This window comes from Malurus melanocephalus, unplaced genomic scaffold (genome assembly GCF_030028575.1).
Source record: "Malurus melanocephalus ecotype Western Australia unplaced genomic scaffold, MMel_1.1 scaffold_73, whole genome shotgun sequence".
In the NCBI taxonomy this organism is placed as follows: Eukaryota; Metazoa; Chordata; class Aves; order Passeriformes; family Maluridae; genus Malurus; species Malurus melanocephalus.
Window position 1 is genome coordinate 2,395,091 of NW_026623305.1, and position 23,605 is coordinate 2,418,695.

The following is a 23,605-nucleotide window of genomic DNA, read 5'->3' on the forward strand; positions in this document are numbered from 1 at the left end:
TTCGCAATAAACAACYCTATTCTTAAATCCCCCAATATGACTATTCATAAAAATCCTCCTGTCATCACAACTAGAAAAAGGCAACTTGTTACAATTTTCTGTAGGACTGCTGCTGACACATCTTTACATAAATTTGAAAGGCATGTTGTTGGGCTTGTATTTATCCTCCAGAGGCAAGAGAAACGTAACTGTTTTAGAAAGAGGAAATGATGAAGAGAAGAAATTAGAGGGAGGATCAGGAATGATCTCCACTCAACTGCAGTAATCAGTCTTCTGCTGCACATGATGATCTTTAGTATGGTTAAATTCAGTAACCAAACTGTTCTCAGTGCTTTCAGATAAAGGAGCAGGGCATTGCATAGGCAGCATTCTAAAGAGACAAAAACCAAAGCTTCTATAAGGAAGTAACTTACATAAAAGGTCCTGTTTTCTTCAACAAGCACGGCTATAACATGATTTAATAATAATGCTGTTTTACATAGAGAGCCTTTTAATTTTGCTGGGTCTTCCCCTTAGCATCTAACCTAGATGTCAGTATATGTCAGTCTGTGTATTCTAGTGATCTGGAAGATTCGTGTTTACTGTTTATCTTAAGAGCTATAATTGCCTCTTTCAAAAGGTGTCAAGGGTACTACCCCCTGCTGCCATMCCCCTGGTGAGAGCAGACATTGCTGCCTCCACAGCTTGCCACAGTTCTTCAGCACGATTTTAAATATTTGTCAGCAGCCCAGGCTTCTAAGAAAACAGCAGAAAAAGCAGTATACGCTGCGCCTGCCTTGCTACACAGATAGCATTAGACACTTCAATGAAACCAAACAAATTATAAGCAAAGACTTAAGCTATGAAAACTGCTTTGAAACTGGCTGCAAAGGCCAGTTCATTCCCATCCAGGTTGGGAATAGCTTAAGCAGGGCATCTTAGTTACATTCACACAACAGCTACTTAATCTTTAAAAACCACAGGTGTTTAGGGAAAATGTATTAATATTCAAACACGCCCTCAATTATCACCCATCTCAAAACATCCTTATTCATACTATAAAACCACATATATGATACCAGCTGAAAATGATTAAAAGTTAAGAGCTTATATCCAACAGGTACCAAGAGTGACATCTCTAAAAATACGACGTCTTTGTCCGACTGCTAAAAGCATAATTTACGGCTTTCCTTTTCCAGGCTTCAACATACTTCCCGGTTTAGCTGCTAACACAAACTGTCSGACGCAGGCGACAACAAGGAAACGCAGTAGGGCTGTAATTAGCGCGCCATTGGCCGTCAGCAGCTGTAACTTTTCTGAGTCCAACAACGAGTAAACTCCGACCTTGGGCTCCCCGCGGCTGCGAGGCCGCCRGGTGCTGAAGCGGCTCCGCGGAGCTGCCCACGGGAACCAGGGCGAGGGGAGCGAGCCCGACAGGGCAGCCGGGCACCGTCAGACTGSCCATTCCTTCGGGAAACAGCGCACTCTGGGCTCAGGACCGCTGAAAACATCGCCGGCCCCCAGCCSGGGCTCCGGGCACTGCTGTCCGCCAGCGGCGGGCTCGGTCCGGACAGCCGGGCTGTCATGGGGCACCGAACGACTCGCCCACTCCCCAGCGATCGCCCACCGCCATCCCACCACTTTCGGCCGCTCTMAGCCGCGGGTCCCGCTGAGCCGCAGCCGCCCCCTGCGCCGCCCCGGCCTGGGCTGGGGCTCAGTCCCTCAGGGCGGGCCGGGGACGAGGCCCGCGAGCTCGTCCCCCTCCCTCGTCCCGCAGAGGGGCTGCTCAGGACCCCCCCGGTGAGGGCCCGGGTCAGACAGCGGCGCTCCGGCCCCAGCTCACCTGATGCTCCTTCAGCACCTGGCTGAGGCAGGGGTACCGCTCCGAGATCCACCGGTAGAACTTGGGGACCCCCATGGCCACGGCTCCCCGCCGCCCTCAGAGCTCCGCCGGAACCAAACACGACGGGCCGCGCTCCGCCCTCCTTCCGGCGCGCCGCGCTGACAGCGGCCGAGCGCCCGTACCACCGAGAGCGAGCGGGCACAGAGCGGCGCCGGAGCGGAGCGGGGCGGGCTCGGGCTGGCTCTGCCCCTCGGCCACGTCACTGCTACCCCGGCACGCAGGGCCTGAGTGGAGCGAAAATGCGGGACCCCCCTCGCCCCCAACCCCACCCCACCCCGGAGCTCCCACCCCGCGGCCCCCTTCCCACCCCCCGGGCAGCAGAGCTGCTCCCCGCGCGATGGCAACGCCCGCTGTAACAGCTCTCTGSGCGGCTCTCTGCGCTCTGATAAACTGATAAAGCGTGGGAAAAACAACACAACATCAGCACTCGCACACACACCGAGAAAGACCATCATATATTCCAAATATTTTACTAGAAAAACTCGTCACGTTTGTGGGAAGTGACAACACCTCGAGATTACCCCCTATATCGACAGACGCTCTAGAAGCAGTTGCAAACCCAGTGTTTTACTCCCCCCAACCCTCTGGACTTCAGCTGAACAGAACTGAAACTCGAATCTCACACCACAGCATGAGCCTATGATCAAAACCTCAAAGGAGTGTTCTTTGTCTCTCAGATTAGCAGAAACAAAAACACTGTGCAAAAATTCTAATGATAGACTACTGTAGGTTAAAAGGGTGTAATTTCCCTTGTCTCTCTCCCCCCCCACATTTCCCTACAATTTGGATGCCTAAAAAGCAAGCATTACTGTATGTTAGTATTTGCCTTCCTACCATATTTATTTAGTCTACTCTTGTTTGTGTTAAAACACTTTTTCTGAAATGAAGTCTGAAAAACTCCCTAGAGCTACGCTTTTTCCAAGGGAGGGAAGAGGGACTCTGCAAAGCTCTCAGGAGCCTACATGGATTTTACAGTCACAGCTACAATCACCTGCCCACTGCACTGGTGTTACAGCCACACTGCCAGGGTCCTCCAACTCCCAGATTTGTGCTGTGTCCTTCAGAAGGGTTTCTTACAAGYGCAGTCACGGGCTAAGGAAACATGTTAAGAACATGGTAACACTTTACCAGTTTGCTCATACTATGATTTAAGAGCTCAAAAGCTTGCCTAGACAGACAAGACACATGGAAGAAAGTTGAAGGAAAGTCTACTGCTGTAAAGAAATACTAATTATTTTCAGAAAGCCCTTCTGAACACGAGTACAAAAAGTTGAACTAACCACTTTACATGATATGAGTATTAAAGTTTATTGTTGAATTTTCTAAGCTGAATGAGAAAAATGTTTACAAAAATATACACTATTTTATAGAACATACCTTTCAACATCATGAACATTTTTCATATAGTAATAGTAAGACACTTGCAGAAACTTGCATAGTTAATTTTTAAGCAGTTCCTATGTGCTACGTTCTGCATGTGTATAAAAGGTAAGTCCTAATGCCTTACATCTGCATTAATAGCCTCTTTGCAAGGGCACTGTAAATTTTACACAGATTTTGGATGACCATAAGACTRTTCTTCTGCCTACAGCCAGAAATCAAGAGAAGTAATGAGGTACCACTGATTCATACCTTCCCAAAAACATTATAGCTACAGCACTTGTGGAGGGTATTCCAWAAGGAACAAATTTCACATATATGGAGCCCAGCCCATATACATCTGGCAGAGCAGATTGTCATCACTTGCTTCTTGAATGAGGTAATGAACATGCCCTTCAATAGATAAAGGTAATCCTTTGATTCTGTTTCTAGTCTTAATGACACCTTGCAGCCGTTGTTCTATATCAAGGACATGGGTTTTAGCCTGGAAAGAAGAATAAAAAAGCATTACTACTATTCACAAACTTCCACTTCTCTAAATAAAAATAGTATTCGTTAGGATGTGTTTGAAGTCATGTTATAATTTAACACAAAATCCAGATGTCTACACCAGCTACATTGAAAAMAAAGGCTACTCACTCTTAAAAACAATTCTCTAGAATGGATATGTTACTGGTCAAGCCGGTATTTTTGCCTTACATTTTTACAATTAAAAGTTACCAGAGAAAACTGAAAGACCTGTACAAATATATTTGAGAATTGTTACAAATCTTTATTTCATACAATTMCTTTCAAATAAATGCAACACTTTCCTAGACTTGTTCTTGACATTCTGGATAAAATTTTAGTCTGGAAAATTTAGGCCAAAATTATGAGCAACTGAAAATGAAGAAATCAAATCAAAGAGGTTGTGCTAGGCGTCTCAAAATGAGCTGTTCCAAGGCCCACTAGAGTTGCTAGTTCATACTGATTATATTCACACATTTTCTTTTAAAGCTCRAGCATAACATGGGCACCTCTCCAGAAAAAGCCGTTAACATATACAACTATGTGGGTGGTCTTGTAACTAAAAGAAAATTATGTAGACACAGCCTGGTTAGTAACTGTTTGAAGACCAGGAGATTTTCTGTGCTGAAATAGTCTGTTGTGATAGAGTTCCAGTACCGTGTCTCTTCCTCATCCCAGTTATTGTGCTTGTCAGGGCTTCCTAAGAATTATCTCCTATTACACATTTATTTTTATTAAATAGTCCTTAAAAAAATAGAAAGGGACAGCAGAAATTTTGCAAAGAGGGAGGATAATAAATATTAAGCCATAGTTTGGATGAATAGTACAGTCTTCACTAGCAGCTAATAAAGAAACAGTATGAAATCCTAATTTTAATCAAGTAATGCTCGGTATGTACCAAGGCACGTATTTGTTTAATAATAAAYATCCTCTCAGGAAAAGCACAAAAACACACATGGAAAGGAYTCAAGATGTTACCATCACTAAATCTGRAGGACTGTGCAACTGTCAGAGTAAGRGGTAACAAGATCCACTGCTTCTGCCGATAYTGTCCTTGATTGAGTAACACTAATAAGGGAATTACAGGCTATTTGGTTCTTTAGTAGGTAAATTACATTTTTTATCAGTAAAAAATCTCTTTATAGATAAAAACTATGAACAGAGAGATGACAAAAACAACCAGAAAATTTTTTAAATGAAAGAAAAAAAGAYGAAGTTTCAGTTAGAAAATATGTAATTTGCAACAATAATGGACATTTGATATTTGAATACCTTAGGTTGTGTTTGTTTTAAACTCACCTTTTCATTGACAACTTCTCCAGTTTCATTCACCTGGGCTTTTGTATTCCCTTTAACAGGTTTGCTCCATTCCACAAGAGGATCATGCAGAAAAGTCTTTAAGACACTAAATAAATTAAAAATTAAGAAAAGAATATGATACATAAAATAGATTAAATTTTCAAAACACAAAACACAGCGCTGACAGGAGTCAGTGCTGAATATTTATACTGCTTTATATTTAGCTCCACATCATGGTGAGACTGAGCTGCAGGATAGGCATATGCTGGAACTGGCATATTCCCCACAGTCMCTGTTTTGTATGTTTAGACTACAGACAGCTTTGAGGAACTTGTAGCAAAAGCAGGTGCCATACCTCATCAGRGGCTCCCTTTGATCACGCATAAGCCTCATAGTGACTTCACAGGCTCTTCGGAACAGACCTTCTGTTCCCATTGGACCCATCCCATTAACCATGTTGTGAGTGAGACGGAAAGGAACGATTTCCGGAACTTCAAAAGTTTCTCCCTTTACAGTAATAAAAAAAGATATGCCCTAAGCATTTTAAGCATTATTAAAGAGTTACATTTGCAAYGGTTTTAGTTTTTTCCCCTTTGTCAGTGGCAGTTTCCTGACAAGAGATGTTTTTTCAGATCACAGTCCTACTTAGATAAGAGGAAATTACAGTGACTAAAGGATAACATTGTCCAAATAACCTCTTTTTTTCCTGTTTTAACACACTAATACAGAGTATAAATTTTTTCTTTCTTAAATATATATTTATGCTCCATAATCTCATTGCCAAATGCTAAATTTTCTAATATGCAAGTTAGCTTAAAAACATTTTAAAAAGTTCTTTTATAGGACAAGTTAGACTTACTAAAAAGAAACCAGGGGAAAAAAAATCTAATAGTTCTACCTCACTTATCTGAATTAAAAAGGCCACATGTCCCACACTCAAAACATATTTCAACTGAAACACCAGAACTCCAAAGCCCAATCCGGCCACAATTTCTGCTATTCTGCTATTTTTACAGAGCCATTGGAATTTTTGTGCTGAATTTGTATRAGAAAGAACACGAAACTCTCCACAGCAGCAGAATTCGGAATGTAGCAATTAGTTTTGTTTGGAGGCTGATAGTGGAGAGAGAAGAGTCACAAATTATAAATGGTCTAAAATTTGGGCCATTTCAGTCTGTCCACATCAGGTCATCTGATACTAGCTAAATCAAGAAATTTTCATTTCAAGTTTTCATTAAATGCAACGTACAGAATCATAACATTCTCTTTATATATCCCAGGCTTTTGTTGGGTATAAATAAGAGACAAAATGAGAGAAAGAACACAATGGATATGTTAAGTAAAAAACACCATGAGAGCAGAAATTTATAACTTACATGCATATAAAAAAAAGAGTAAGTTCAGCAAGTGGCATTTCTCACCTTATTGAAAAGGCAGTTGAAATCGACGTGCACACATTCCCCAGTGAAAGAATCAAACAAGATGTTCTCACCGTGACGGTCTCCCAGCCCCAGGATGTACCCCACCATGGACATGACAGCAACGGAGCGGCAGTAGGCTGACCTGCTGTTGTACCTGTGGAAATGCACCAGGCATGCCTGARTCACTGACTTGGCTCGCTGTCTTTATTCTGTAGTGGCACTGGTTCTTACAAAAATACAGAAAGTAGATGTTCTTGAGCTGGTCCAATCCCAGTCACTCACCATGAAGTAGGGTCAGGAAATGTTCTAAGAAACCATTCATGAAAGACAGGAGGATGACGAGGCAGAAGGACCTCTTTGAACATTTTCAGTTTTTCAGGCAAAGGTGCTGACTTTGGAAGCATGTGCTGTCGCAGTTCTTTTCCAGTCATATAGATACCTGCAACAGACTTCCTCAGTTAGGCAAAAGAAATCCCCAAATATAAAGCCTTACATGTACTATTACARTATGGTAATTTAGAGACAGTAAATGTCTCCATAAAGTTGAAATAAATGACCAAATGAAAAATAATCTATCGATCATGTTGGTTGTAAGGCACAGGAAAGTTTTTCCCTAAACATTTATTGCTCTGACCAGAAAGCTGCTTTGTTAACAAGAAACTCAAAAGAAATTGGAACTTTTCTCTGGAAAGCTGATGTACTCTTAGCCTTGATTCAATTGTTCATTATGTTAATTATCTCACTTAAATGTAACAAATGAAAAATAAATCAAATTTAAAGAAAAAYTTCACAGTCTTTTTTATTAATCAGTGCTGCACATACATCCCCATGYTGCTGGCACTGCTGCTGAAACAATTTACATCCCTGTACGTAAGAAAGTATTAAGATGCCTGTGGTATCAGTTCTTGTAATGAACTTGTTCATTCCATGCACCAATTCTCTTCCATTTAAGAGCAAAAGTCTACCACACACATGAATAATAATAATATATTGCAGATTGTTAAAAATACATGTGACTACATCTTCCTAGAATTTAGCCTGATTCTTGCCATTTTTTTCATTGATTTATTAAAACACAAGCCCTTTAAAAATACCTAAAGCCTTTTATACTAAGCCTTTTATAATAATCTAATATATTCCTTTACCTTTCTCCTTATAAAGTTTTATCAGGATATTTCTTAGACCAGCAGTATTATTCACCCACTCAATTATGCCACATTCATCATTTAATGGAATCACTGCGTAGGTGCGGATATGGAGCTCTCGCCTACGGGACTCTGCATCTTTTCTTAAGCACTATTCACAAAAGACAAATGAGATACACAGATAACACAGGATCAGAATGGATCTAGAGCATTTACATTCTATCTATAACTACTTTCCAATTACAGTTACATTTCTAAGTTTCACAGCCTATAATAGGTGAAATGCAAGCCAAATGTGCATCTTTTCTCCAAAGTAAATTTTAAAAATGAGGATTTTGCAATAAAACAGTCAAACTGCATAACTTGTACATGGCTTAAATCCCTTAAAAGCAGAATTTGAAATAAATCTTAGTGTTTCATTTGCTCTAACTTCACAGAAAACATGATACTTTAAGCATATTGCAGAGAAGAAACATGGAACTAAAATAAGAGGCGTGGCAACACTTTAATATGGAAAGATTAATTTACCTATATTTTATAAAATATATTAGAAATTACTAAATAAGGAGTATTAAACGGACAGCAGAAAGTTTGCAGGTATTTATTTACTGTAAATAACCTGTCCCGTCTACTTTTGCTGGAGTAAATTCTGCCAATTGTTTTGGCAGAATATTAAAATTTGTTATTGYTTKCACAAGTCYGTARRAAGWMATACATTTTCAATTGTTACTGATTTTCACTGAAATAAGATATTTTGTATCCATTTACTTTTCTTCCGGTAAGCTTTATCTCAAGATAAATTGTCTTTTGTTTGTTAGATAGCTCAGTGTTCTGTCCTGGTAAATAAGTATAATGCATCTGATAATCTCATTCATCAAACCTTATTAATAAGGGAGTTGAATTCCATGAGCCGACAGTCTTTTCTTAGATCATCTTTTGGCTTGCACATCATRATGTAAGATTTCCCATCTGAACCTTTCAAGGTGATCTTTTTTGGCTTTTGAAGTGAGGCAAGAATTTCCACCTAAAGAAAATGAAGTTATTTACTAACATCTGTATCGGATTACCAAAATAAAGTCTGTAATTGTAATAAACCACTGCAACCAATCATGTTAGCACTTCCATGGTGCTGCAGCACTTAACCTCAGACCAGAACTTTATCAAAGTGCCAAGAGGCCACACCTGCCTCAGGCTGCTGTGACAGTTTCCACAAAAGTAATTATAGAAGTTCCTACTCACTCCTCCCATTTCTAGGGAACTAAGATGTATTTGCAGCTACATTTGTTTAACATGAAATGAAAACCAAGTGCCAACTCAAGCCTTACCGCATCATCAAAGCCTGCAATGTAGGCCCAGCATCCAGGAAAAGGGTCATGGTTAGCATGGGTACCAGCAGTTGAAGGAAGAGTTGGTATCATTACAGATTGTAAGGGAATGAGAATTTCACTGAATGTGGGCTCTTCTACTAATCTTTTCAGTGTTTTGAAATGAATATTCATGCTTAATGTTGAGCTATTTCCATCAACCTTGAAAAAAAAAGTTGGTCAAAGTTAGCAATAACACTTACAGTTAACCAATACTCAAAATAATACTGCTCTTCCACATTACCTAATAAATAGACAGGAATAATAAATGCTTATTGTAATAAGAAAATCAGCAAGCTATATTTCAAAAATTAAATGATTAAGAAATAAATATATCTGGCTGTATGGCAATCTTATTTTTCACTTTGAATATAAATACAGAAMAATGAAAGAATTAATTTAGTTTTACCTTTATTATCAAGTAAAATATTAATTTGTTCATAAGAGTACAACCACCCTATTTTTATAGTAGAACTGAACATTAGAGGGCATGAATYACATAAGAAAGAACAAAATTGTAAAGACTCTGCACTGTGAAACAAGGCATTATGTACTGAAATATTTTATTTAATGTGCTCGATTTAGAGGTATTTTAAAGCTCTTACAACATAGTGTAATTTCTGTTAAATTGCAGTAATATGAATTGGCTAATGAAAGCAATCAGAAGCAGCTTTTGCATGACATTTTTGAATAATCCTATGACATGAAGTAATTTGTTTATTTTTCTAAGTACCGGTTTGTTGCAGAGTTCCAACAGCTTGTCCGTAAGGCGTGTGGCATCTCCAATAAATTTTCCTAAAGTTTCCTTCATGTGAATAGCTCTGTTTAGAATTTCCTTACATCTATTGACACGCATAGGGTAAGAGGACTGAAAAAAGAGGAAAGTAAAAGCGTATTAAACAATGAATTGAAGAATTACCCCCTGCCCTAGAAATTAATATTCTTTCCTCTACTTATTGTTTATCGTATTTATTATCTGGAGAAGGATGTGCTTTAATTAAAAAACAAAGTGGTACTRTTGGTGGGGGTGTGTGGCAGTTATTCCTTCCGAAACCATTCTTGGGCATTCCACAACATAAAGGCCAATATTCAAGAATATGTCAATGTGTCCTGAATGTTATGTCACCAGCCTAAAGAAATAGTGCTTTCCAGCCTGCTTTTGGAAAGCTCTACTACCAAGTAATTAGTAGTACATCTACTAAGTTGATTATTTGATTATGAAACTGAAAGTACTACTGCAGAATTACTAAACTCAACAAAATCTGTTGCCCATAACTACACAATTCATCAGCKATTTGTTATTCAAATTTCCTTTCCCAATACATCATTCAAGTTTAGATGCATGTTAGTTASCATTCCAATTTGGAACATTTAAGTYGTAATACCTGAATTAAGATTGCAYTGAAATATTTTGCAGTGATTGCAYTGATATYCTCTTCCACAACACTGTATCACAACAAATTAAAACTCTCAATTCCTTCTTACCAGTTTAGAGTAAAACAGGTTATTTTTACATTTCTGAGAAAAACAGTTTTGGAAACTTAAAGGTGTAGCTATACATATCAAGGTACCTTGGACACAGCAGTCATCATCCACATTGCTTGCTGTGGATAGGCTAAAAACACTTTAGCAACAATCACCATCAGAACTGCAAAGACTTCATCATGTGAGTGGCAGATTCGGGAGATGAGCTGAGAAAAGGCTGTCAGGAACTGGTAAGGTGCCAGGTGATTGGTGTGCTCTGTRATCACCTTGTTTATTTTAGCCAGATCATTCTTCATTGGAATGCGTTCTGAACGACCAGCTGAAAAATAAAAGGAAAATACTATGTTCCTGGTTTTCCCACTGGAAATGGGAARTCATTTAAATCAAAGCTATAGAATAATATTTTATTGCAATTTTCATAAGTAAAAAAAAACTGAAGGCAACAAAAAAGCTCCTACTGTAAAGTTCATTTTAACACAGCATACAGTGACTGAATACATATGCTATTTAACTAAGCAGAATAACAGGAAATTAAAAGCTCTCCTTATACTTTAAAATTTACTTCTCTAAAATGATACAATGGCATAGAACAAACTAAAGTACTCTATCTATTTGCCTGATAAAAGGATTGCAATGTTCTTTAGTAGAGAAGAAATGAAGGAAGTCTTTACATGGGATGAAAGCAGCACATCTGCTCCTATCTCCACCCCTGCCCCTGAGGTCCCAGTGTGAGTCTCACATCAGCACCTCAGAGCAGGATCTGTTGTGCCTGCAGCTAAACACAGTTGGCCTAAGTTGTAGAATGAGGACAAGATCAAGGAGCCACAACTGTCTGCTTCACTCCAGACCTGCAAGAAATGTTTGCACTTTTCATTGGTACCAAAATCTCCCACCCAAAATGCATCTGTGGTGTTAGCTTCACATGCCTTCATGCTGCCTACCTACAAGATATTTTTTCCCCTTCGTTTCAGTAAAATGAGGGGAAAAATTTCAGCAAAATTCCTTCAAAGGCTGGAACAAAAACAAAATGAAAAAAAACCCCAAAGCCTAACATTTTACTGTAGCAAGTGTATACAAAACTACTACTTATCACTCATAMGGCAACTTAAAAGAGGTGACCAGTGGCATGCAAGGGTTTTCCCTATATCTATGTATTGACTTCAGTTACCCAAGAAACACTGCTATCACATTATATTCTTCTAAAAAAGTTCTGGAAGATTTAATTAAAACAATTAACACTCTCCTGCACAGTAACATCCTGTATTTTACAATAGTAGTACTTTCTTGTTTCATATTGACTCAGGCAAAAAGTCTAAACAGAGAAGTGTAAATACACTTCAATGCTGTTTCAATCAGCAGTTCAAAAGAATGACATGGGAACTATGTACTGGGAAAAAATGTTCTACCTTTATCACATTCATATGCTTTTGCTCCAAAGTCCAGCCACAAAGACAGCATTCTTGGCATTGACTGATAGATGAATTGGTTTCCATACTGTAGAGACCTATGATTACATGTTTAAATCGAAGTATGTCAACGATACATATCAGAAGTAATGCAAATTTCACAGTCTTATTAAACATTCTATTTTAACTTTAGAAATTTATGTCAGAATTTTAATGCAACAACCAAAAACATACAAAGGGTTTGTTATTTTTACTTAAAACGACAGATGAAGCAATTAACTGACAAAAGACAGACAATTGCTTAGTCAGAAATAAAATTAATTAGGTATGAAAACAAAAAGGAAGCACATGGTATTTTGTTTTACAATACTACATAAAAATTTGAGTCAGTCTGAATTGGTGGAAGACAATAAATTCCTAGAGAAATGTTTTTTCCCAGTATAATAAAAATCCTTKTATAGAAACTAAGCAAAGGTCCCCTCTAACCTCCCAAAGTGATGAACGATGTATCTAATCAGATCTCCTTGTTTTTCCATCTTGTTGTCAGTTACCATTGGCATTAATTTATCATARTATTTTGCAAGATAAAAATGGCCATCTTCCCATTCTGGCAAGAAAACTGTAACATCCTGCAACAAAATCAAAATGAGATAATTACTTTTGAGAGGATGCTAAAGTAAAAATAAAAACTAAATAAATTATTCTCAAGAAATAAGAGCCTTGTATTAGTTATGCTGTGCAAAGTATGCAGGAAAAAAGTATTAATTGTTAATGTTGTAACTCTAAAAATTCTAATTGTGCCTCAAGATAATTGCTTCTACAAACTAGAAGTCTGTTTTTAAAACACCTTCTGGATTTGTAGACAGCAAGATAATTCAAGACAGGATGATGTAGGATTCCTGATTTAGGAAAGATCATACTTTCATTAAAATTAGGTTCCTGATCCTAATAAACTCAGTACTGAACTTCTTAGAGCTTTTCAAAAAATGTGAAACAGCAGGATGTTAACAGTTGGACTCAATGATCTTTCTGACCTAAATGAATCTCTAATTCCACATTTTTCACATTTCTGTTTTCCTTCTAAATCATGATGTTTAAAAGAAAAACAAAAAATTGTGTGATGTATATCAGAATAACACAAAATAAATAACTTGGTGAGAGGCACATCCCTTCTCTAACAACACTGGCTTCTTTCCTGTGTCAATACTCAGACATTAGAGAATACTGAGTGTTAGAATCCACTGAAATGTCATTTGTTTCTGTTATTTCAACCTTCATTTGATTTGACTCATTTACATTTTTCTCTAAATGACTGTTACAGAAGTATATTACTTAGTAAGACACCATTAACTATTAACAATTTTAAATGCCAAAACTTGGACAGGAGGCATGCTGCTTTTAAGGAAGCATAAGCATCTGAATCTGCTGGTTTAGTAGGCAATATTAATCAATGCCAAAAAGTATTTCACAGGCATCATGAGATGAAGCATGCAGTACTATGTTGCTCAAGAAGAACATAKCAGTTGTCCCTTCTCCTAGTCTTTCAGACACTGGAAGCATATTTAAAGCACTTTTACAAGTTACTACCAGAGGGAGAAATAACATTGAAGTGTAGTGCAGTATATCATCAAGTCAGCTCTGGGTATTTAGAGCAGTCCACATTTTAGAGAAAAATTTTAATCTTTGCAAGCATGAGAAAAAAAGCCATGCTTCTGTAGCTTGTTTATTTTAAAAGAATTAAGTGAAGTATTTGTAGCTGTCACTGATGGGAACTGTAGCCTTCCCTGTACTGATGTGTTACATCAAACCCAGTTAAGACAGTTAAATCTTTACAAAAACTGCTTCTCTCCTACACACTGATATACCATTTTACACCGTTTAAACCCATTCATGTTATACTTGTTTGGCATCATCAGGAGCATAACGACAGTTACTTAAGGAATACATYATAATTCAAACCTCGTGCCTTGCTAACAGCAGTATTCCAAATTACCTTATACTTTTTCATCACTGCATTGCTTTCAAAGTTAGCAGTTTCTTCCATAAATCTGCCCACTAGCAGCATTGCCCGACCATGGATGAGCTGATTTTTGCTATTGCAGGGTGCTTTATTTTCAGGGAAACATAACTCAACACCCTTCTGGAGAACAATTAGTGCTTCGTGAACCTCACCCTAAGGGAAAGASAGAAAACATTTTATATACCTTAAATAAGGGAGATGCAAAACTTCCCTCTTACAGTTGTTAAGGCAAAGCTATGTCCCCAAATGTGTTCTAGGCTATTCTGACTGTGGTAATTGAATATTACTGACTTCAAATGCTTTTTGTATTTCCTTGTTATCTCAGCATTGTTGTGCCYTTAGGTGCACCACAATAATTGCTCTCATGTTTGCTGTCTACGACTATTAGATAAAAGGAAACAAATTACTATTAAGATAATTTAAATTTGCCTGGGCTWAGATAATTTAAATTTGACAGAGGCAAGCAATCCACCAGTTTTATACAAAGCTGCCAAAAACTGAAAGGTCAGTGGATAACAGAACAGGGCTGACCAGCAGCTGGAGAATCAGCTGCARCCAGTGTGGTGATAGTCCCAACTGACATATCTTGCTTTACATACGCTAATGGCATGCCATTCTTTTCTTGAGGAAAACTAAAATTATTATTTCCTTGCATGCAAGAAATTAAATTCCACTTTTGTTTTCCTTACCTTGGACCAGAGCCATTTTGCTCTCTCTACATAAAGCTCTGAGAGAGTCGATTCCCCAGCATTCAGAAGAGCATTATAGGCAGTCTGGTGATGTCCAGCTTTCCTTGCAACTCTGGCACTCTGGAGCCAACACTGACCCACAAGCTCACTGTATTCCTGGCTGCAGAGACAGTTTTCCAGAAAATGAAGCATTTCTATTATGAATGCTGCTTTAAAATCTGAAGTAAAAATCACAATGTGTTGAAACACAAGTTGAAATTCTCAGTAAGTTATATACTACATAACAATAAAACTATTTGAAAGCATTTGTTTCACCTTTTTTTCATTTAGACCTAGAAAAATACATTTTCTTCTTGCTTCTTGTTTCTCTTCCTACAGACAYAACTTTTCCTCCCTATTTTGAAGGTACATAATATCAGAGGACTGCTTTTGTCTACAACAGTTTTCCAGAGTTTTATCTACTCTCTTCTAACACATGGAAAACCCAGAGTATTACTGAGAATRCAACATAGATAAGAAACAGTCATGTCCCCCACCTTTTACTGAGACTAAGCAAAGCCCTTCTGAGTGCTAAAATGGGTTCTTTTGCTCKGTAAGAGTTCTGGGTCATTTCAATACGAGCACACCAATTCAGGGAATCTCTACTGTGGTCACCATCTGCTTGTTGAAACATGGGTCCAATGCTATGTTCCAACTCACACAGCATATGCAACCTGTGTTAGCAAAATAAAAGCAAAAAAATTGTTGGAAATTCATTGCTGTTTGAGACACAGACAAGTTACACAAAGCTTTTACCATTTTCTTTCTAAAAGCTGGCTCTGTAAATAACATCACCCAGTAGGATTTCTTCTAAAAGCAAAAATACAACAAAACCAAGCACACAAAATCAAGGATTTCCAAACAGAGTGACTCTTTGAACGCTTCCAAGCAGCCTGGAACCAATGGCTGAAGCAAACTACTTTGAAACATTATTCCTCAATACTCAAACTTCATTTCCTAAACAACACCACAGAAATTRCCAACAGAAAACAGAATTAAGTAACTAAAACATGAACATTCAACTGGCTTCAGGCAATGTCTTGTCATAAGGATGCATTCACAGTGTAGAGGAAGTATTAGGTCCTTTTATTTAAAAGGGGCTACTCAGTTTTTACTTGACTACAGTTTACTTGGCTACAGTTTTTAATTGACTACATCCAACTTAAAAGGTTTATTAATAAAAAATCCCTGCTGAAAGGGATGGGTTTTCAATTCTTACAATTTTCTTGATAAAAAAGGGAGTGTTTTTCAGCCTCCATTCAGACCGAAAACAGTGCTCTTAAGTTAATGGAGTTACTGGCCTATTTGTACTACTTCAAGCATGGAATTAAATTGCTAATTTTTATTACCTGATGTTTACATTAACTTGCTAGCTGATACCCCATTGTTTTATTGTGAATGTTTTTCATGGGGGATAAATACAAATTCCCAGTTAATCAAAGGTTTTCAATTGGATGAATATTAAAAAAAAAAGGTGACAAAAAACGCCCATCAGTACCATTCACTGTGGAAATGCAAAATTCTTGCTGCTGCACACTTCGTTATGTGATTTCTGAATTTGAAAACAGTGATATGAAAATGAGAAACCTGATAATGTGTTCATATCCTCGCTGATAGGATCCTCTTTCAAAGCTTGCTGCTGAAAGGGGCACAATCTGTTCTGCTCGAACAACCTTGAGTGTCTCGTAAAAAGCCGCTTCATTTTTCTTCTTGGCTGCTAATAATAAATGTCCCAGTCTGACACTCCAAGTCGTGGACTTCAAATCTTTGGGGAGAAAAAGAAGACTCTGCTTCAAGCAGCTTAACATGAACATGCCAATACTTCTTTACATACTACTTAGTATTACTGGAAAAGCAATACTTTTTCTCAGAACTATTTGAKCTCATGATCCACTCAGCCAAACAGACCCAAAAGATACACGTGCTTTAAACTTCTACTCAAAGACTATACAGTACAAAACCCAGAAAACAGTCAGAAACAACCTTCCTACCAGTAAAATCCAAGACAAATGACAATAGCTGCCCCTTGATTCAAGGTGATTAAACTAAAATATACAATTGATCAGAAATGCAATGAAGTATCAATATTTTAATATAATGATAACTTACCTGAAGCCAAATAATTTTCCAATAAATCCCATTGTGACAGTTTCCAGGCTGCTTCCACTCTGTAAGTGTTCAATTCAGAAATCCATTCAGACCTATTAAAAGAAAAAAAAGGCAATAAAACTCTGTGCTGTCTCCTCTCAGTATGTTAATCCTACATTATATTAGCAAATATTCTCCATATAAAAACTTCTCTTACTTGAAAAGAAGCAGGATCAGCTTGCTTCTAATGAAAGTCAGTAAAACTGAAGAACATGCACTGATAACAAGTAACAGCTGCACAACTTGATCCCACAAATGCAATCTCCAAAGAGCATATTTAACTTCTGGTACGCATCAAAACCTACCATCTTTCAATCCATTTATTCTGTTGGACTACAGAGTACCAATGGAATCAGTAACAAGAGAGACAATTWAAAGATCGTATCTAAGAAATTAAAGCACACAAACACTGCACACAGAGCAGACAAATACTACAAAAATTTCTGGTTTTCTTGATATAAATAATTTATAGATAAAGCATTCAACATTTTCTAGCTTCACATTGCTAATTCGGTTACAGTTAATAAGCCTCAAATGTTTGATAATGAKCAGGAATGGYTACTGAGACAGAGATTTATACCAGMGCTWMATATTATTCAAATAAACTGCTTACAGTACCTGTTTGCAAGCACTCCATTGACCTGAGTAATTACAGTTGATAACTGACCAAGGCCTAACATGGACTTCACTACGCCATGATAGTGAATAATCTAGATATAGGGAAAAAAAAACAAAACAGCAAATGAAAACCCCACACATATACATCAATTAAACTCATGGCAGTCTGAAGGAGGAAAATGCCCATTTGGGTGCTTTTTAGAATATGAAAAGGTATAACTAATTGCACTACTTAGCTAGTAAGCTATATGAACATTCAAAAAATTCAGTAAGAGATTTGTTTCATTTCATAAGATACTCCAATAGCAACAATTATTTAGCAACTGCCACAGCAACCACTTAGAYTCCTATTTTACTTAAATATTCTGAGTTTTTTTTGCCTTGGTCTTTTGTGAGCTAAAAAGATTTTTTTAAAAAATATATTAAAAGAGAAAAAAAAAAAAGCTTTTTATTTACCTGATCAGGTTCCAGCTGGATAGCCCTGTCATAGCAGGCTGTTGCATCTCTTAACAAGCCAATACTTTCATGTTCAAGGATCTGTTCTTTGAGAGATGGCTCTGCTTTCCGAATGGCGCTCACCCCGGCCACTCCATCTGGCTCGTGCATAGCAGCATACAACTTCTGTATTCAAACAGAATTGGACATGGACATTAAAAACAACAGGAATTTATTTATAGATAACGTGTGCAGAATCACACAACTTCTTGAACATGGAGCACACTCATCTGTAGGACTTGGTGGCAATAAACTTTCATGAAAGATGACAGTTTGGCTGGGCTCCTTCCAAAGTTGTGCCCCACTTCTGCTTAGTATACAATAATACTTATGATCTCATCCTAGACACAAACATATGAAGTTACCTAAAACCATCTGTATATTTACTGAAAAGTAAATATCCCATTATTGCATGGTAATATGGAGATGCAGATTACTTTAGGTGAAAAAGCAACATATTAAGGTTTTTCAAATTTGAAATGTCACTGAGGAATATAAACCATAGGGAACCACAAACAGGATTATTCCACTGGTTAAAATACTTCTTGAAAATAATTTGTATGATTTGCAACACCTTTAGCATTGGTTCTTTTTCTACTTTAGAATAAACCACTTAGAATTTCTTCATATGTGATTTGCTTTTTTTTCGTTATTACATCTGGCTGGTTTTCTGACAAAAGGCATCAAGCTAACTTTAAAACAATAAATGTCATACTATCAATAAAACCACATTTAATTATTTTCAGAATATTACAATCTTTTATCATACTAGAAAGCTACTCATGCCTTTTCATAGAAAAAACATACCAAGCAAGGAAAAGTACTAAATATTGCTGAAACACATAGGATTAAACACTTGAATCCAACAGTAAGTGCCCAAATACATATTTTCTTCTTCCCACCACAAAGAAGAATTTGACAAAGATTTATTAATCATATATATTTCCATTTTAAAATAAAAGCCAAAAAAGAACTTCAGGACCTGAAGAAATCCAAGATGTTCCTGAATATTTTGTTTCTTCTCTGTGATAAATGATTCAAAGTGCATCACAGCCCTGGTGTAAGCCTTGGAGCGAAAGGAGGCCACAGCCARTGTATCTTGAGGAATGAGGTCTAGAAAACGTGTCACATTTTGATATTCTCCATAGTCCTCACTTGATGCTATTGAAAAAAAGACATTAAAAAGTCTGTCAATTGAGGTTTCAWTTTTAAGAATTACCTTACACATCAAAATTCAATTAACTCRTTTAACAATTTAGTGAGATAACTATACTAATTTAAGAATATGGTTTTCTCTTCTGTCAACAGCAATTTATTTAAAACAATTCTGGTGAAATTWCCACATATTCCGCCATGGGAGGGGCGGAAATCACAATATGATATTAAGAAATTATAAGCCAGATTACATATTATACTAATACAGATTTATAAATGGTCATAATGGAAGCTGCAAATGTAAATAAAATATTTCTTTGAAGAATGCAAATGYCATTTAAAATAAAATAAGCATCACTCACCTTTTAGATCACTTCTGTCTTTGCTAGACTTGGCAATATTTTTCTCAGCAATAAGTATTTGAAACTTATGTCTAGCCCACTGAGTGAGATGGTCAAGCATGGAGAACACTGTCTGTGTGCTGAGTTGGCTTAGATCAGATGCACTGTCTTCAAGTCTCCGGGTGGACTGGTCATCATGTTTCAGAACAGCCATAATCTCCATGTAAACCTACACCAAAAAAAAAAGGACACAAGTGTCATACCAGCAGATAAATCGTAGGAAACAGCAATTAAAACAAAAGTCAGACCAAAATACTAGATATTTTGTATGTATATTTTAATCATTTGGGGCTTGTTTTCATGATCTTGTTGTCCCACAATCTCCAGAGGAAGAGATGGCAAATCAAATAACAATTAAACAATTTATTCATGTAGGCCTACACTAATTCTGCAGAGCTGAGCAGCTCTTARGAAGAACATCTCCTGACCATTCCTATGAAAAACACTACCATCTTACACATCTCACCTCTTGTTGATCCTCTTGACTGCATCCCAATAAAACATAGACAAGGATGTGTGGAAGTAGATAAATTGTCACTTTATAGTCATTTTTCATCATAATACTGCAGCAATCAAAAACTTTTCTGGCAAGATCATGTCGTACCTACAGAAAAACAGTATTACCAAAAAAAAAAACAACATTACAAAGGCACAAATACATGAATAATTAATAGATTTCCTTTTGCTGACAAACACAAATTCTAGTCCACCCAATAATTTTAAGTCATCTGTCTCCTATGGAAAGTTCATCACTCAAACCTGGGGCAGTGATGCCAGATGGCAGTTGCTATTACATGTAACAACTGCTGAYAGCACAAAAAGACAGGTAAGCATTGCTTCCATTTCCCCATGTGTTTCACACCACTGTGAACTCGCACTGTGTATGAGTTTTTTTTAAGAAAAAAAAAGTATTTTCTTACCTTTGTTATAAGGTAACCTGCCCAAGTTGCTGACCATTCTGCAAAATTATCACCTAATTTGCTTAAGTAAATCGGCTTCTTCACCTTAGACCAATTTACAGCCTTCTGATAACTCTTGTATCTGTAATTTTAAAATATCCATTTAATAAAGCTAACTTTTAATTTAATATAACAAGCAATAGTACATTGTTAGCTATGAAACTCTCACTGGAACAATATTAAATTCCATCTTCTGAATCTTTAAAAATAGAATTTAAAAAACTCACTTTCAATAGTCAAAATCTTTTATTCTAGAGCTTCTTAAAATGAAATAYGAAATAAAAATTCTCATAACATGTTAGGTTGTTTGTCAATATATTTTCAAGTGCTATTTGTATCAGTTTTAAGAAATGCAGTTTGATAAATATTCGAGTACTACTTTCTTGACAGGAAAAACCCAGAACATACATGAAAGCCAAGAAAAGCCAAAAAGTCTGTTTTCTGAAAAAGTAAAGCTCATCATAGGTGAGCATGACTGTCTTCACAAGGAAATAGAAAGGAAACATGGATTATTTCAARTTAAGGCACTAACATTATCTGAAATTTCATTTGTTGAATAAAACATAAAATAATGTGAAGAAAAACTCAAATTGAAACTAAATTATCTCCTCCTACTTCTGTAAAAGGCAGCAGTAATAGGATATTAATAGATGTGACCACAAGGGAAAGAAAACATACAAAAGCTTCAAAACATCATATAAGCCAATGCTCTAAGGACAATCAAGAAGACCTCGTGAAAATATGAGCTCAGAGTTCTATTCCTTTGATTTACAGAGAATTACATTCAAGTGCTAATTCAGCTTTTTGTAAAAAGACCTTATTTCAATTTTGTATATATACATATCMCTCTTCCCAGAAGAGTGACAGTTACAAAACCATAAGTTAATACTAGCTTGGACAAAAAAGTCATTCAGATTCATTATGAAAAGACATTGCTTAAGTTGTCCTATACCGTGTGTTTAAGTGAGGTTCCAAGATCTCCTGCACATGCTCAGGAAACCTCCTCCAAAGCCTGGAGCCAGGGCAGTCAGTGTTTGTCTCTCTACAGTCATAGATGCACAGTAACTCCTGAAAAGGCATGGTTTACAGCAAGTTAGCACTGAGAATTTTCATGGCCCAGCACAAAACTCTGGGTGTATGATCTTAGAGGTCTTTTCCAACCTGAATGGAAAGCATGCATCTAACCACACAACTTACCTGAATGGCATACGCTGCAGAATCCTGAGCACGAACATTATCAGCATAAGCAAGGAATGCCCTGGTCAGTTCCATTAATAGTCCATAGGCAAAATTTGGATCTTCCACTCCAGCCTCAATCACAAACAGAATGCCAATTTTATTAAATCAGAGTAATAGCTGTATCCTTAATTACTTGGAAGATTGACTCTAAACTGTTTTAGGTAAGACAGCAAGTAGAGATTTTCAAAGGATCTAGAAATACAAGGTTTACTACTCCCAAGGACTTTTAAAAGACCCCTAAWGTAAACAAAACACCACTATTCTTACCACAAATGTAAAATGTTTTCCTTGAGTTTCACTTGTCGAAAAATCGAGCCTRCCAGGGTCTATGGCTCCCAGTTCACCTAAACACTCTCCACAGAGCAGTCGAGCTTGAGAATTTGCATCCTGGCAGCCGATGAGCAGCACAGTCACCAGCTGGGAGATGACTGGCTCCACAGTTTCACTGTCTGTTACATACTTGATCAATTTTTCCTAGGAAGTTGGATAATAAAGACAAGTTATTCTACAACCATACTTATGGTAAATAATCTCAGAAATTTTCAATCTGCAACAGTTTTTACCCTAGGAAAGRCTAAACAAATGCATGAGGGATTTGGGCCTCAGTTAATAACGCCGCCATGGCCAATACTGTACTTTATTATCATACATCTCTCTGCTAACTTCATTTTCTTTCTTTGCCTTACCAAGAATATCTTTTCTGCATTATCTTTTCCACTTATTTATCTCTTTTCTCATGTGTTCCAGTACTTCCTATAAATTTCTTTCATGCAGCTGTTGTCATGCCTTCTGTGTTTGCTGCAAATATTCTTAATATTTGCCATTTCTTGGCCATTTCTTCACTTTCAAGTCCTTTAATCAATGCCCATCATTTTAATTGGGTGTTCTTTCTTTTTTATTTTGGCCCAGCTTTTATTTTTTAGTTTCACATTTAGTCCAAATACAGAAAAAAAAATCAAGATGTTTGTCATTGTTATGCTTAATGAAAACTGAAATCACAGCCAACATAACAGCACAAATAGCTCCCACAAGCTGTGGAACTAATTAAGTTTGATTTGCCTCAATTATTTTGCTAGACTTCAAACTAAGCAAGACATGGGAGGATTTTGCTGACCTGAGTTCCAAGAATTACTGGTTGGCCAGGAGTATACACAATGATTGATTGTTCTTTTAGCTATAATTTTTTAAAAATTTCTGGCTAAAGTGTCTCCCACAATCTTATAGCTGCTAAGGGTACAGATTTATTACATTTTGTAATGGGTCACATACTTCCTCTGGGCTAATAACCACACAGATTTGTAAAGCAGTATCTTCAAACTGTACATGGCTATAAAATTTATTTGAATACAATCAATGGATTCAAAGTTTTGATGGTGGAAGACAAAGAAGGAAGAGAAAAAATGAAGGTGTGAGGAGGTCAAACACATCTTAATTCTTTCAGATATTACACACACACACACAAATGCTTGCTTGCTTTTATGTATTAGGCTCCTGATGCAAAAACCATACATGCCTAAACAGAGAATAAGCATGTATAACAGATTGCTGAATTGAACTTCTCAGATACATCTTTCCTCAGAGCTGAAAAAAAAAGGAAGAAAAGGTACACTAGCTTTACTGAATCAGCATCACAAAGATTTGAAGGATTTGAAAGGCCACCTACAGGGAGGCATCATTTTCACYATTATATGAAGAAATATGTTAATAAACTCAGAAGAATAATCCAGTTCAAGWGAATACCCTGTAACAATAAGGAGACTGTCGGTCCAGATGCTAATTTGATTTATTTTTAGTTCTCCTGAAGGAGGTTTTCTATACCTGGTTTCTGTACAATGTTTCTTTCAGGCTGGTAAGGGCATGAATCCGAACATCCACATTCTCATGCTGAATAGCTCTCATWGACAGCTGCAGGGCTGTCTGCAAGTCTGTGCTTTTGGAGGATTCCTGAACACC

The 23,605-nt window shown here is 37.1% G+C and overlaps 2 protein-coding genes across 4 annotated transcripts in view; both read right to left on the reverse strand.

The window, feature by feature from the left end:
* XRN1 (5'-3' exoribonuclease 1) overlaps positions 1-2,039 on the reverse strand; it is a 33,807-nt gene extending 31,768 nt beyond the window's left edge. For 2 of the 3 annotated variants that reach the window (XM_057366938.1, XM_057366937.1), the window contains exon 1: positions 1,823-2,037. In XM_057366938.1, the coding sequence (XP_057222921.1) occupies positions 1,823-1,897 (75 nt within the window). In that variant the 5' untranslated portion in view covers positions 1,898-2,037. Of the gene's footprint in view, positions 1-1,822 lie in introns of all 3 variants that reach the window. The other variant, XM_057366939.1, reaches the window with a different exon arrangement.
* Positions 2,040-3,143: 1,104 nt separating this feature from the next.
* ATR (ATR serine/threonine kinase) overlaps positions 3,144-23,605 on the reverse strand; it is a 34,915-nt gene continuing 14,453 nt past the window's right edge. Inside the window, exons 21-47 of the mRNA XM_057366948.1 lie at positions 23,471-23,596; positions 21,920-22,126; positions 21,611-21,724; positions 21,366-21,481; positions 20,375-20,495; positions 19,921-20,058; positions 19,416-19,623; positions 18,881-19,059; positions 17,860-18,024; positions 17,404-17,495; positions 16,747-16,838; positions 16,225-16,402; positions 15,135-15,311; positions 14,599-14,758; positions 13,883-14,062; positions 12,376-12,518; positions 11,890-11,987; positions 10,570-10,802; positions 9,732-9,866; positions 8,960-9,160; positions 8,515-8,658; positions 7,635-7,785; positions 6,772-6,928; positions 6,490-6,643; positions 5,424-5,575; positions 5,069-5,174; positions 3,144-3,746 (exon numbers count right to left, since the gene is read on the reverse strand). Of these exons, the coding sequence (XP_057222931.1) occupies positions 3,573-3,746; positions 5,069-5,174; positions 5,424-5,575; positions 6,490-6,643; positions 6,772-6,928; positions 7,635-7,785; positions 8,515-8,658; positions 8,960-9,160; positions 9,732-9,866; positions 10,570-10,802; positions 11,890-11,987; positions 12,376-12,518; positions 13,883-14,062; positions 14,599-14,758; positions 15,135-15,311; positions 16,225-16,402; positions 16,747-16,838; positions 17,404-17,495; positions 17,860-18,024; positions 18,881-19,059; positions 19,416-19,623; positions 19,921-20,058; positions 20,375-20,495; positions 21,366-21,481; positions 21,611-21,724; positions 21,920-22,126; positions 23,471-23,596 (4,101 nt within the window). The 3' untranslated portion in view covers positions 3,144-3,572. The remainder of the gene's footprint in view (positions 3,747-5,068; positions 5,175-5,423; positions 5,576-6,489; positions 6,644-6,771; positions 6,929-7,634; positions 7,786-8,514; positions 8,659-8,959; positions 9,161-9,731; positions 9,867-10,569; positions 10,803-11,889; positions 11,988-12,375; positions 12,519-13,882; positions 14,063-14,598; positions 14,759-15,134; positions 15,312-16,224; positions 16,403-16,746; positions 16,839-17,403; positions 17,496-17,859; positions 18,025-18,880; positions 19,060-19,415; positions 19,624-19,920; positions 20,059-20,374; positions 20,496-21,365; positions 21,482-21,610; positions 21,725-21,919; positions 22,127-23,470; positions 23,597-23,605) is intronic.